This window comes from Struthio camelus, chromosome 1, assembly GCF_040807025.1.
Source record: "Struthio camelus isolate bStrCam1 chromosome 1, bStrCam1.hap1, whole genome shotgun sequence".
NCBI classification, from domain to species: domain Eukaryota; kingdom Metazoa; phylum Chordata; class Aves; order Struthioniformes; family Struthionidae; genus Struthio; species Struthio camelus.
This window is the reverse complement of record NC_090942.1, coordinates 223905019-223920510: the sequence shown is the minus strand read 5'-3', so window position 1 is coordinate 223920510 and position 15492 is coordinate 223905019. Positions and strand designations below refer to the sequence as shown.

The window sequence follows — 15492 nt, the reverse complement described above, 5'->3', positions numbered from 1 at the left end:
GAGGCGCTGTGTGTTCAGAACCAAGGGAACGCGAGTCCCACGTGTCAAATACTGATGTAACACAGCAGGTGGATTGTATCAGAGTGGAAAAAACTCGCTGCCTAGTCAATTCTGTAGGATCTAACCTTTATTTAATAACTACAAATTCAAAAGTAGTTTTGAGCCTCAAAAAACCACAAAACACTTTTTGAATACGGCAAACAGTCCTAGATAAGCCCAAGTTGCCTGCTACACAGGTTGCTGGTACTAGCTGGTTAGCCACCACCTGTAATGGCAGGTCCCTGCCGAGCAGCACTGCAAGTCCCATTCTGTGGGAAACCGGGCTAGGTTCCCCCCGCGCCCTTCACAGTCCCTGGAGAGAGATGCGGCGCCCCAGAGGGTGAGGCAGGTAAGAAAGCTGACCTGAGAAGTGCAAGTCTCTCCCTGCTGGCATGAGAAATTAGCCAGATAATTGTCAGCCACGCTAGGTGCCTAAAACTGGGCGCTGCGCATTCCCCTCCTGTGGTGGTAGCTTTATCCCGTTCGCCTGAGAGCTTGGGGGTAGCAGAGACAGCAGCGAGGCGACTTCAGCCACGCTCTGCGTAGGAGCAGGTCGGGCAACACTTCTGGCACTGCACAGGTCAATATGATTCAAATGGAGTAGGTGCAACATACAGGTCAGCTGGTACAGACGGGAAATTTGGACCATCTCTCTGTTGACAGGAAAGGTAGCCAGGGCTACCTCCAGATTTAAGTTCTCCTTACCAGGGTTTCAATTAAAAGTTTAATGATAATGAGCTATGTGGCAGGCAAGCAATAGACCCCGGTCCAAGAAGGCTCAATGCTTCATATCTACATTGTCAGCAGAGGAACAAACGTTCCTATAGAATCCTTACCAGATCCATGCTACTCTCGCTTGCCCCATCACTAACCGCAGACGGTTTTAGCTCCTGCATTGCCAAGCAGTCCTGCAAACGTCACTGCGAGGTGTTGCATATGACCAGCCTTGGCTCCCCCTGGAGAGAGCCCTTTGTGCTTTCTCCTTCTGCTCTGTTACCTGATCACTGAAAACAAATGACAAGACCGTGCTTCCAGCTCTGTTGCCTGAAGATTACTGTCAGACAGCAGGCTGCTTAAAGGAAAACCGTCCATGCGTATCCTCAAAGCTTCCCTGTCCCTGTAACAGATACGGTTCGGTCTCGACACACAAACGATGGCAGCCCGCACGCAGGGCAGATTGCTTTCGCTAGCGACCAGCTCTCCTCGCAGCTCTGCACGCAGCCTGTGTTTACGCTCGCAACAGACAGACAAGCAAGTCTGACTCAGATCCACGGCCACTGCTGGTGGCAGCAATTGCGGGTGCTCGCGTGGAGGAGCGCTGCCTCCAGCAGAAATCCACACCGCCGCTCCGTCTGTGCCCTCGCGCCAACGGCTCCCTTTGCCCAGAACGCTGCCGCTTCCAACAAAAGCCGCTCGCTCCTGGAGCGCGAGCTTCCTGCGGCTGCTCGGACCAGCCTCAGCCACAGCGCCCGGGGCATCCACAGAAACCGCAGCGCTTGCATGCGGGCAGACGCATGCGGGCAGCAAGAGGTCAGGGAAAGCTATGTTGAGATCTTATTCTTGCTCATGCAATCCACCCCGGGTGCTCTGAAGAATTCGTTTAGGGCGATCATGATGCCCAGTCACCTGCTACTGTTCTCTTGGGGCGTTAAGAAAGGTCACGTCCAAGTTACATCTGAGTTTTGTTTCATTTACTTTGGGTATTTGAAAGTACTTTGAATGCAGGAACTTTCATCTCATCTCCTTTCTACAGCGTGTCCGTCTGACAGTCTAGTAGCTACATCAAGTCCAGCGGATAAAAGAAAGGAAAATATTCCTGCAAAACACAAAAAGCCTCATAGGGGAACCCAGGAGAGAAACAGGGAAGCAAGACAGGAAATCTGTCCAGGACTTAAAGAATCAGCTAAGGAGGTATTCAGGTGACCATACCCCGAGGCTTGTAACTTCTGCCTGATAGTTAAAACCTCACCGTCCAATACCTACCATTTACGAATATCTTTGGCCGGGGGCAGCATTCAACTCAACTCATGAATTATTAGCCCCATTTGCATTCACTCACTTGACCACGGTATTAACACAATTTAACTAACGAGCCCCGAACAGAACTTCTCAGTTGCCTTCCCCGAGTCGCTGGGCTGCTCCGCTACAAAAGCCTGCTTTTGCTTTCATATGTTGTCCATTTTAATCTTTGCTCTCTCATGAATTTGAATTGCAGCTAAACACTTTGCCGTATGCATCTCCTACGAATATGCTCTGGAAGTGCATATTCAACAATGACTTATCTCCATTCTTAGATAAAAAAAATTATGAAGTATGATCTTAGTCCCGCAGTCAAACCTGTTAAAACCTAGTACATCCAACAGGAAGGATGCTGGAGTCTCTGCTGCAGGATTTGATTACAGGCTCAGAGCTAAGATATTAATCAAGTAATTTTCCATTCAGGAATCTAAATAATCGTAAGCATCTGGAATGCCACATGACCAAGCCTAGTGGAGAGACTTACTAGCATCAGATCATGCAGCTTAATATGCATTGACATTTCATTTAGGAGTAGGATTTTTTTTTTTAAATCATTGCAAGACGCTCCGCAACTTAACAGATTTTCTAGACAACTGAACTTTATGTTCAAGGTCTTCAAGCCTATCATTAATTTTTTCCCCATCTGATTTAATGATATGACAATCAATAAAGTGACGACCACCGCTCAGATCCTAGACAGCCAAATGTATTTACCAGCAAGAGTATTTTTTTTTAATTAAATAAAATCCTCTGATCAATGTTTAGGATGTTTATCCACCTTTTAACCAAATAAGATCCAGGACACTCACGCTAACCTACTAAGCAGCTTCTCACGCAGACTTAGTTCCGCTGGCACCATTTGCAGTGTTCCTCAAAAGACAAACTTGTCCTCAGCTGCAACAGGTAGCACAAAGACTCACTCACTGAAAGAACAGCGGTGGAAGGAAAACACGGTTCTGCTGAAGAGTAGGGAATTTTTTCTGTTGTCTGTTTGTGTGTGAGCATATCGTAAGGATTTCAAAAAACCTCAAGGTTTTAGGACAGAAAGCTCCAAAAAGACTGGATATGCTGTGGGATCAAATTTGCTCGACAGACTTTTAATAGCTAGAGACCCTGCATAACGTACGCTCTGGTGTAGCAAGGAACAATGACTCCTGGTTCTAGTCTTGGCGAAACATTCCCCCTCCTTATCAATCCTTTGCTTTGATGGCAGCAATGCGGGCACTTTGCAGAATTCAAGGTTTCCTTGAAAGTAAGATGAGAATTTGAGCGAACCCACGGTCTGCCCAGCAGAAGGTCCCCGGGTGCTCTGGAATTTGCTGGTGGGGCCTGGTGAGGCTGATACACACTGCTTTGTGAGTACACGCAATTTTGGCGTGAAACAGCAGCTCCTGAAGCTTCAATACTTTGATGCACCCAGAGGAGAGAAAGAAGCCAACTTGCCTGCCGCATTGCGGCGCCGTGCCTTCTCCCCCCGCTGCCCCCGGACAGATGTGCCTCCTATTCATCCCGCTGCCCGGAGTTCTGGGTGACTAACTCAGTGACACCGCCGCTTAGAGCCGAGCCTAGAGGGCATGTTTGAGTTTGTGCTCAGCGCCGGGAGCATGCCCAGCTCACCCTCTCGACAGGTGGAGGAAGAGGAAACTGGAAACTTGAACTTTTGCAACAACAATAGCTTCTGTTTCTCCTGGTCACTTAGACGTTTCCCCAGCCCCTTCCCCAATATGTTACTGTTTAACTGCGCGGGTGGGTGACACCGTAAGAAGCGCTCAGCCTTTCGGGACTTGCCCTCGGCTTTGCAGAGGAGGGAGGGGAAAAAAAGCAACCAAACCTCACAATATCTCTGAACATGAAAGCACAATCTCCCTGTTAAATGCCAGTGAAAGGATCTGCCCATTCAGGGGAACTACTCAAGCTGCTGAAAAGCCTTTGATCTTGCTGCGGCCTTCCTAGGCCACGTTTGCTTCTGAACCCCTTCACGATCATCTCAGGGCTAATTACACGCTGTCTATGGCACAAGTATTTCATAAACACCCACGAACCCAAGAATCATGATACAGTCAGTAGAGACAGTTCAACCACAGCACGAGAAAGGAAGGGAAGGGAAAAGGAGGAGCGTTTCCTCTGTGGTTTGGAAGGCAGGCAGGCTGCTCCCTGGCCACAGGCGTCCCGGAGGAGACTAGGGCCACTGTCCCAGACAGCACGAACGGGCTGCGCGTGGAGGCGAGTAGCCAAGGAGAAATACATAGAAATAAACTCCTGTGGGCCAAAATCAGAGGAGATAAGGGAAACCGAACTCTCGGAGCATCGAGTGGACGCAGAGGGTGAGTGAAAGCCCGGCGGGTGAGGATGCCCCGACACCAAAGCCAAAGCGGCATAAAGTGAACACAGAAGAAACTGATATGAGCACATAGGAAGACGTGAGTCTTCACCCCAGCCCTAACACTGCCTGTGAGGTTCTCCAGCAACTCTCCTAGATTTTCTTTTCCAAACCAATGGTTTTGTCAGGCTGAAAGAGAGAGACGAATCGGGCAGTACGCCCCTTACCTGTGGCTGTTACTTCTACTATTGCCTAGGGAATAGCAAAGGTCAGGAGTTTAGAAGTGCCGGCCTCAGCACTAGCTGACGTGTGCTACGGTTGGAACCACCAGTTCTTGAGAGGAAAAGAAAACGCAGCCTCACCTAAGGGAGCAGCCATCCGTTGCCGAGTCCCCAAGGCGCTGCAATACGACAGCAAGTTACGTGTGGGGAAAAAAATTATACTATCCCGACAGGCTGTCTCTGACAGTGGCCAGCTGCAGACAGCTGGAGAAAGAATAAAAGCAATCACCGTTGGAAGAGGGATTTGGGCATAACATACTGGCTTCTGGCAATCAGCAGCAGGCCGGTTTCTGAGCTTGAAGTGACACTTCAGCTAACATGGTTACCTGACAGGTCTACCCTGTATGAACCTGCGTGTCCCTTTCTGAACTCCCTGAGGGTTCGGACTCCATCCAGCGCACCCAGTGACAGTGAGTTTCACAATTTATTTATGTGCTCCATAGGAAAGCACTTCACATTTGTTTTAAACCTGCTGTCCGAACTGTTTCCTGGGTGCTCCTTGACTCCTGTGTTGCGAGGGAAGTGCAGTAATTGCCCCCGTTCTTTCAGGTCACTTGTGGTTGTACAGGCCTCTCCCTCGTCTGCTAACTCTGCCTCTTCCTGCAGGTCGCAGTCTCTCTGTTCCAAACTTGGACCTAGTCTCTTTAGTCTCCCTCACATGGAAGCTGTCCTGCTTCTCTGATTCAGCCCCATCACCAGAACGATAAACACGTACAATAATTGCAATTCATTCTGTGAAAGCTCTGTGACGGCTACCAGATGTATTCCACGCATACAGAAGCTGCCATACATCCCGCCACGTCAGATGAGTCAGTATCTGCTTTCAGAGAGGGATCTGGGCATAGTAAAGGGTTTAAAGCTGTCTTGGAAAGAGACATGAGATGTCTCTTGTGGCTCGCCGGTTGGGAGCTGACAGCAGAGTCTGCTTTTATGAGTCAGCGTGGAATCATGGTCAGTCCTGGGAGATTTTATGGTCAAAATGCAACAGTAAGCATGAAAAAAGATCACCAAACAGGAAGTGCTAAAACAAAAACTCCTGCACATCCAGTAAGAAACTGAGCAGCAACAGCAAAGTTACCACTTTATTTCCCATCTCTCCTTGCCAGTCCCCGCTGCCTTATTTAGGAAACCTGCACTCCTGCTGCTTGGTGCTGCCTGGTAAAGGGTATCACTTTTCAGCTTCTTTAACCATCCACTATGGGAAACCACAGTGTGTGTCAAGTCTTTTAAGATAATTCATAGCCAACATGAAGAAATCTAGGCTGCTGCATCTGCTCCAGGTCCCAGAGGCCATGTGCCAAATCAAACTCAATAACCAGTCAAAAACGTCCACTGAAGCAAAGTACTGTATAATTTGCTCCACACATTATGAGAAAAGATTAAAGGGAACATTTAAAGGAAAAAAATCTACTTATCCTAAAAAACTCAGGTGTCCATTAACTCAGATACATATGAACAAATATAGGCCCAGTGAGGATAAACAGACAGCATAATATAGAGTCTGCAGCAATGTAAATAAACGCAATTATAAATAATCTTCCATTACTGTCTCTCCAACGCTCCCTCACTGCCACTGCCGAAGAGTCTGAAAATTAGAAACACTTCACTACTGTTCAGGCCGGAAGATAAGGTACATGTTGGGCTAGTAATCAGAGGCTTTGTTCCAGCCCAGAGGTAGTCACGCTTCAGGAGCAGCTGACATGACTCCTGCATTTACCCTACAAAGCATCTAGGCTTCCCTCTAGTATAAGGTACCATGTAAGATACTCACAGTGTTGCTAATTACGCTAAAACAGGAAGACATTCTGACAGGTTGGAGATTAGATGTCTGCTCCCTTAAGGGCTTTCATTCTCCTACATGGTTTCTTCCCTTGATCTGACAGCTTTGCAGGTGAAGGCATGACTTTGTTTGGAGCTCAGGACAGTGCCTTGGACAGCAGAACTTCAGCTGAACGCCTTGTTTGCGCTTGGTGAGGACAGAAATGGGACTGCCAGGTCCAGATAGCAAATCCACCAACGTGGCTGAGCTCCAGGAAGCTTTGATGCAACCCTCCTTGGCAGCTTGTATTCAGCTCAGACTTAGGCTCCGGTTCAGGTAAGGGAATTCCAAAAATCCACCCTGGACTTCACTACAGAAAGTTTTTTCTGCCAAATCTGTGATTTCACAAGCAGTTTCCAAATACCTTTATTGTATCCAAATGCAAAATAATAGCCTGAGATGGGAAACAAAGAGGAAGTGCAGCTGAATTCCTAACCTACCCATGGGGCGGGAGAGAACTGAAAGGGAGACGAATGTAATGGCCTGGAACAGAACTAGTTTTACCTAGAAGCAGACTAGTGCCAACAGATCACTGTGGGCCTGGCAGGTTAACTCAGCTCCTCCTAGGGATTTAAACATGAGAAGATATAAAAGGACTAAGAGACAAGGACAGATGCTGCTCTGATCTAGATGGGAGGACTGTACAGTTTCTCCCATGTTACATATGCTCCACAGCAGAAAGGGCTAACAGCCTTTTAGAAGAGCAATCTAAATTTTCAGCGCATACCACCACCACGCTAAGTACTGAGGAGACGAGAAAGCAGAACACCACTGTGACTACAGGCAGCTCTGCGAGTGCAGCAGCTAACACAGCCCGTGCAGCTTCAGCTCAGTATCCTGCAGCTGACCACAACCTCATTTAATCTCTCCCCTCCGGTGGGGAAAGACACCGATCAAAACAGCATGACAGCATATGCCTTGGGGCCAGTGGTATTTCCACAGCGGGGAAACGAGTCCGGTCCTGCCAACGTACATCCCATGGATGCCATACACTGCAGCGTGCATCCTACACGCTTAAACGTTTGCGTGGCAGATCTCAACTATAAATATGTTGGGACTGAATACCCCTGAAGCACAGGGCTCACAGGCAGACCTTCACAGTAACCCTTTCCGTGGCAGCGAGTGGAGAAGACACGCTCGGCGCACAGTTCTGCTATGGCAGCTGACTGGAAGCAGGGGACAAGGAGGCTGATAACGGATGAGGACCACCCTGTTATCACATTCAACAGTGCCTCCAGCTCCTGTCCTTTGCTGCAGCACTTGGAGCTGTGAACTGGGCAGGGTGGGATGTTCTTGCCTTTGGAATTAGGATCATTTATCAGGGGTAATCCCATAGCCCCAGGAGCCCAGGCCAGGCCAAACCCCTCGCGCCACAGAAGGAAACTTGCTCGAGAAGTTCTACTGCCTACAGAACAACGGAGTAGAGACAGAAGCAGACGGGGAGGAGGCAGTGCGATGATGAGTCAGGGATTACCAGACAAGTGCTTCTCCACTGCTTGACCAGAAGAGAGAGAACACCATTTGGGACAATCAGTCTCGACTTTCTTAGCCGCTTCTGCAATCCCCCACCTAAAATCAGTCTAGTGAGAGGAGAACCAGCTGCAGCAGCTGACATAGAGCTTCCTGCCATACCACCGTGCCTGGCTGGATCCCTCTGAGAGAAGGACAGGGGCTGGTCATCTCCAGATCTCATTAACATGCAGATTTGGGTTGCTGCCGGCTGTTATGAATGAGCCTGGTAACTGCCATCTGACAGACGCACTGCGTTTCCATTAGTCACAACCATCCAGTGCTTATTAGGATACTGTTCCGTCATATTCATCTGGCTAGAAAACTCTGCTCTACGCCTGCACTTTTGTGGGTGGCTTATTAAGAAACAAAGCTGGAATACAGAGAATCAATATTAATACTGAATATAAAAACACAAGAGGGGAATTGAGACAGTTATTCTTCGTGGCTTTGCTTCTTGCTTTCTCTCCGAACGCCCAGATCAACTGAGGTTGAGGCAAATTAAACTATCCACGTTCATTAGGTGTTATCTTCTGTTCTGCCTAAAAGCATGAAGAACTTGAAGGGAATGGCTGGTTTACCATAGGCTCCAAGGGCAATACTCCCCAAAGTTCAACGTTTCTTGATCTTAACGCAAAAATTAGACTGGTTTTCTCACATTTAACAACTGGCTAAAGAGGAGAAAACCTGTCTAGGAGCACAGAGGAGACAGAGGGAATGGGAGAACTTATGGTTCATGGGCTGGATCCAGCCTTTGGACATGTGATTCTTCCCCCAATAATGTGTACGTTAATATGAGGTCTGTCTGATATATCTGAAAGGCCTATTCATCCTTAACCAAGGAAAAAGTTGCTGGTCAGAATAATGAGACGTTTCCCTGATCATAAGCCTCCCATTCATTTCTGATAGTCTTTCCAAGCCTATCTGAGAAGCTTATAGCTACCAGCTGAACTAACAGACTTTATGTTCTTCTCATCGCTTTCCTTGCCTAGCAGCTCAATAGCAAAAAAGGACCCAGGAAAAGCCTTTCAAAATAAGGTGGTCCATATACTATTCGTGAGCAGAGCTCACCTGGCTTATGGCTCAAGCCATCTCTGACCTGGAAGCTGTGGAGCCACAGGTATCCTGTACTGAAGCTGCCCTGCAGCTGGCTTCCCCGCAGTGTTTTTTGCTTCAGAAAGTAGCTATCCTAGTTCAACTCAGTGTCATGCTAGTGCAGCGACACAGCTTCCTGCGCCAGCCCAAAGCACAGCCAGACCTTGCCTGCATCTGCTGCCCTGACACAAACCCTCATTTCAGTTTCTACTGTCGAGTTTTCACCCAGGACTCCTTGGGTCTTTGAGCTGCTAGGCAGAAGATCTGGATCGGCCTAGGACACTTTGGCTTCCAAGACCGAAATGCATTTAATTTGGCATGGCTGTATCACCTGTTTTCCAACTCCATTCAAGTCCTGACCACTGGAACAAAGCAGTTTGATTTCCTACAGCCTCGTGAAAGGTGAACTGTGAAGGACAGCACAATTAGAGCAGTGTCACCCACTTGCTCATACACCCATAACTATTAACTGCATAGCAGCACCCTGCTATCTGTTGATTCTCTCTGTCTGCCATTTCCAAGGTCTGTAGCTGTTTGATGCTGTGTTTCACTAACCATTGTCATCACGCCATTTTCTGACCTTCTTCCTCACTTGAATTGAGGAATATGACGATGAAACGTAACCACTCAGAAAGAAGCAGCAAGGACACTTCCTGTACACTGGAAGATGTACGCTGGGCTGTACCAGACCTCCGGTTCCTGAGAAGCCAGCTTCCAAAAAAGCAGCATCTTCTCTAGTTGATGAGTTTGACGATACTGCTCCTGCCCCTCCATTTTTCACATCATGTACACTGACCCTGTGTATTTAAATTGTGTGTACTTCTCAAGTCCCCACAGGCACCTCCCTATTACACTAATTTCTATAGGAAAAATTGCTTTGCTATCCTTCGTATTGAGTCATCATCACATTTTTCAGGAACACATCCTCAAGAAACAGCAGAGTATGGCCGTGCATGCCTGGGTCTCTACGCCTTCCATTCTTTAACTGTCACTCATTTGAGGAACCCACCACCAGTTATCCTCGCCGGCATTCAAATCCTCTGTGGCAGTTCTCAAACTCCCTAACTTCACCCAAAGGATGATCCCTTTGGCCCCATCATCCTACAGGTCACTGTTGGTGTGATGAAGGGAGTCACCTTCTTCCAACAAAGAACAAGGAACTCTTTCAGGATAAGGAATACAGGGTTATCCTTAAAGCTCTTCAGTTCTCCGCTTTATGGCACAGCCTCTGCTCCAACCTGCCTTGGAGCCTCTACCTACCCTGGTTTCCCTCTGCAGCTGAGCACAGCAATGACTTAGCTCACGGTTTCAGCAACTACTTCTTTGTACTTCACACCATCCTCTCTCACACGTCCATTTTCTACACTTCAGACCAAACATTTAAAATACTGCCTTGCTTCCCGACCAGGTCCCTTCAGATTCCTTTCCCTGTTACTTGTGGTTGTAGTTACACTGTCTGACTGCGTAAAGGGCCATGACAAGTAGTCAACTGAACAAGGCACTTGAAAAAGATCAGCTTCCCAATTCATGCAGCCAGGAAAAACAAGTCCCTAGCAGCAGATGAAAAGAGCATGTACCAGAGAACACAGTCTGGAGAATTATAAACATCTGGCTGCTTTTTCTAAAAGTCTTTGAGCTGAAAAGATTGAGAACTGAACAACATCAGCAACTGTTCTGTAACACAAGCAACGATATGTCTCTGCTCAGCTTTACGGGCACTGCCTAATGAGACACGTTGCGGAACAGCAGAGAACATGTGTCTTGAATTGCACTGTGAAGTCTGAGCAAGACAACCTGCAGGAGTTCGGCCCTACCACACCACCAGGTTTTCAGTGCCTTTAAGCTGTTACACCAAGACATTAGACCATGGGAGAGATTAAGGTTTAAATGAGTTTAAAGCTATATTAGAGAATTCTATCATGCCAGCCTTTCTTTTCCCCACTCACCACCAGCAAGCTGTGTGGACTAGCCTGAGCTCTCTTGCAGAGGGAAGAGCACACTGGGGGACAGCTCACAGAGCCATCCAGGGACACACGCAGCACTGCAATGAACTGAGTCTTTATGCGGATGGCGCTGCCCTCTCCTGGGTGCAGCCCACACTGCTCAGCCGAGCGTCGCAGTCCTACCCTGCTAACACTGAGTATGGGTTTTGGTCTTGCCACCTGAGAGGAGTAAGAGCCTTTACTGCAACTCTGTGCCTCTTCTGTAACCTCACAGCACGTGCTAGCGACTGCGAAGTTCCTGGGCTGGTGGTTTGCTGTCCAACACAGACTGAAGCCGTGTGGAGCAGGGAAGGGAGTCAGTACTTTCCACAGTCCCGTGTCTCATGCCTGTCAGTGAAGCTCTGAAGAGGCACGTGTAGGCTGGGAGCTTCAAACAGAGGGGATGCTGCAAGGTGAAGGCAGATAAACGGTAGCGGAAGTGGGATTGGGAAGGAAAAAGCATACATGCAAAAACAGAGGCAGTAAGCATGCAGCACAGCTGCACTGTGTACAGCTGCCAGCCCTGCCGTTCACAGAGGGAGCACGGAGCATCCCTGCTGCTGCTGTCCCTGACGAGGCTCACAAATCACCCAGACATCGCTAAGCAGCAGCTTCCTGCAATTACAGGCAGCAGAACACATGTGCCAATTAGCTGCACACCAATATCCTCTTTGGCCCTTGATCTAGGCCAGATCTCAGCCCCAGGGTGCAACAGAGCCAGGCTGCTTCCTCTGAGATCCCAGAGAATGGAAGGAGCATCCTCTGGCTGCAGGCCAGGAGGGCTCTCCTCCTCTGCCGCAGGAGGACACAGACGCAGCAGCCCATAGCACAGAGCTGCCTGGATGTCTGCACTGGGTGGGAGAGGCTAGAGAGAAACGTGAAACACCAAGTGTGGTGAATACAGGAGAGCAGCAATGCCCACTCCCCTCCTAGGCAAGCTTTCAAGCTATCAAAAAATGTTGATTCTGTACTCGTTGAGGGCAGCCGTCTGGGGAGTGGGAAACCTCAGTACCACAGGGTTACTGAGAGAGATCAGGGAGCGGCCAAACTCTGTCAGAAAAGAAGTTCTATCTGGTCCTCAGGTGCTCCTGTCTGCCCTGTGCTTTGACGACGCTCGTTTCCCCCACACAGAAACTGGTTTTCGTGAAGAGACATTCTCTGACCCCTGCCCTTCACAGATACTTTAGTCAAATGCGCCTGGCCTGCTCTTGGGGAAAGGAAACCCAGCAGGCTGTGGGGTGCAAATTGCTACTCTCCAATATCAGCTGACTGCTGGGCATACAATGACATCCTTTCCAGGCGCTGCTGGGCAGAACTAGAGTAGACGGTTCCAAATCAGTTCCCCGGCACTCACTGCAGATGAGGTCAGCGCTGCCCTGCCAGCAGACGTACTTTGTTAAAGCAGTACTGCTGCTCATAAAGCATCCTGGGTGCTACCTGTGCCAAGAGAAGTCATTCTGCAGAGCTACTGCCACAGGAGGATTCAGCAGACAGAGAACAAGTACGCCTCCCAGAGACCGGTCACACCCTGGGCCTGAGAAATGCACTTGTTAACACCCCAGATAATTTAACTCTGCTAAACAGCTCCTGAGTGATGCTACAGCACAACCCCAAAAGAGGCAGCCAAAAGAAGAGGCGTGGGGGCAGTCAGCCCCTGCTGCCCTATCCCAAGAGTTGTTCCAAATGCCTACCCAAACAAGGCCCTGCGCAGAGTCACAGCAGGTACCAGGGATGCACCCCCGCCTTCCCCATGCGCCAGAAGAGCTTTCCTACCTTCCTACCCATCGGCAACAGCGTTCACTCACTCATCTCTAAAGGACACTCACCTGTCGACTTCAGAAACATTGTTGATCCTTGCAGCTTCCAGCAGAGCATCTTCTGAAAAAAGACACAGATGAGAAAGTAAGTTAGTAGCCAAACTTACATACGTGTCTAATAACCCGGAGATGAGGAGGCTGCTGCTGCAGAGGAGGCAGGTGCCTGTGCTTTGTGCTCTTACCAAACAACACAGGTTAGGAAGGCTCTATTTCTGCAACCAGGTTATTTCAAAATTACTCCCTTGCCAACTTTCCACAGCCTCTCTGGAAGCCCTAGCGTCAGGCTCTGGGGCAGAGAGGGCTGAACAACAGCTCCCGAAATGCGGGCGTGTGGCACAGGAACGGGGTCACAAGAACATATGTGGGAACCTCCGAGCAAGCTGAATCCTTGGCCTGCTTGCACAGGTCCCTTCCTCAGCGCTGCCAGTTCAAACACAGATGTTCAGCCAGCAGAAACAGCAGCGCCCTGCATGCTACATCAAAACGTGACAGAGTCCCCTGGGCAGCAGCTCAGATCACCCACATCTGCAGGAAATTAACTGCAATCCTGACTACAGGCATGCCAGAGCAACCCACCTAGGTTTGGAAGGTGCCACTGGACTAGTCTAGCAAAAAGCTAAGACTGGAGCGGTGGGAAAAGGGTCCTGCTGTGGCTCCGGGGCTTTGAACAAGCCAGCAGCAGCCTCCTGCTTCTGCAGGGCTGCAGCAAGAAAGCAATTGCCTGAACAAATGGAGAAGCACAGACTTCTCCCGTGCTTGAAAAGCAAACCCTGCAACCTGTGCGGTCCTGGGCCCAGCAGGCATTACAGGGCACTGTCACAGCCACAGCTTCAGCCAGTGGTTTCCAAACAGCAGACCAAGCCCAGCATGTGCCCTATGGAAGACTAAGAATGACATCTCCTGGCTAAAAAGGGTAAGGGCAGCACCCCAGTTCTAACTCTCCAGCTACTATCACAAAACGAGACAAAGTCACCTCCCAAAAGGAATATTTCTAGCAGTCACCTCAAGACAGGGGTTCCTTTTCCCCACAAGCACAGCGAGCTGCAAGCTCAAAGCACTCAGCAGTTTGCACCGACACGGTGTGTGGTAGTGGTGCTGCGGCCTTCTGCATCAGTCCCGCCGCATCTCTAAGCACAGAGCTGCTGGAGCAGGACTTCTTTTAAAGAGTGCAACAGGCAACAGCTGTATCAAGACATTTTGGAAACTGGGACAATTCTCCCCACTTCTTACCAGCCTCCAGGTGCTCTCTTCTCAATCCCTGACCTTTCAAGCCTCATCCACTTTCTTCCAGTTATTTATGCCAGTGGCTCAGCTCTCTGCCTTCAATCTTTAACCTGTCTTCCTAGACAGCAGCACCAGCAGACACAGCTCTCTGACCTGCCCACCCTATTCCCCGTGGTGCCTGGGGCACTCTAACGTGCAACCACAGCCGAACGGGAGGCAATGATTACTGCTTAATATCAGTAGCTAGCTGCTTGCTTTCCAGCTGCAGAAGTTCTAGCAACACTGCGAACCTCAACGTTTGCTCTGGTGCTTCAGAGCGAGCAAGCAACAGCAGCCAGCATGCTGCGGATAACTATTGGGGCTGACCAATGTCATCAGTGCAGGTGCGCATTCAGACTAGGAGCTTTCCAGCACAAATCGCTTCCAGTCTTATTAGGAAAACAGAGATCGGGGGCACCCCAGATTTATGTCGGCAGTGTGCTGTCAAAGACAATTCGCCAGGCTGAGTGTGTCAGCGTGAAGCAGTGGGCACGTTCACGTGGCTGCCCAGGGACACGGTGGCTGCTAGCTGTCTCGAGCACCCACAGTGCCACACAGCTCCACCTGAGACAGGAGATAAACTCCGGGCAGTCAGAGCCAAACAGTCTTTGGTGTTTGAGCTACTGAGCATTTGGCCACCGTAATGTGGGCTTCAGGTCCAGCGTAGCATCCCTCCAATATCTGGCCAAGAACAACATGGAGCTTCCCCAAACCTAACCTCAAAGCAAAAAAAGGGAGAGTCTCTCCGAAGAGCTCTGCAGTAAGGCTGCCGATCAGACTGCTGCTGCTTTCCTCTGGCATCCGTGACAAGCCGCCCGGCCTGGCCACAGGGCTCAGAGAGGCTCTCCAGGCCTGAAGAGCACCACATGGCCGTGCACAGAGTGCTCTCCTGCAGCAGCAAGCAGGCAGCATCCACGCATCACTGCCCTCTCCTGGAAAGGGTCCAGCCTGCTTCCCTGCACCTCTCCCCGGCCTTCCCGGTTGCTGGGCTTTGAGCACTCATGGCTCTCTCATCTATCCCTGCCGTCACGGCCACGTAACAACTGCCTCGATCCGTGTGGGCCGCACGCTAACGAGTCTATGGACTGTCTCCTACAACAAAGGCAGGCCTCAGTCTCACACAACTTTCCTAAGCAGACGCGCTAATTACACAAGACTTCCCATAATAACAGTGAAGCAGCCTGAGTAAGCAACCGAACAGCCCAGCGCAGCGCTGTGCACATTACTCACAGAGAAACCAACCTCTGACATGCTTGAAACCACCGAGTGAGTGAGTGGTGGAGTTCTGAGCTGAATTCGCAGCCCTTCCTTTCCCTGGCCTGCGCTGCCGCAGCTGATGAAGTCACTG

General features: G+C 49.7%; 1 protein-coding gene across 1 annotated transcript in view; it reads right to left on the bottom strand.

Annotated features, from left to right (window-relative positions):
• CLPB (ClpB family mitochondrial disaggregase) overlaps positions 1-15492 on the bottom strand; it is a 99648-nt gene that overhangs the window by 82725 nt on the left and 1431 nt on the right. Inside the window, exon 2 of the mRNA XM_068930873.1 lies at positions 12891-12942. Coding sequence (XP_068786974.1) covers positions 12891-12942 — 52 coding nt within the window. The remainder of the gene's footprint in view (positions 1-12890; positions 12943-15492) is intronic.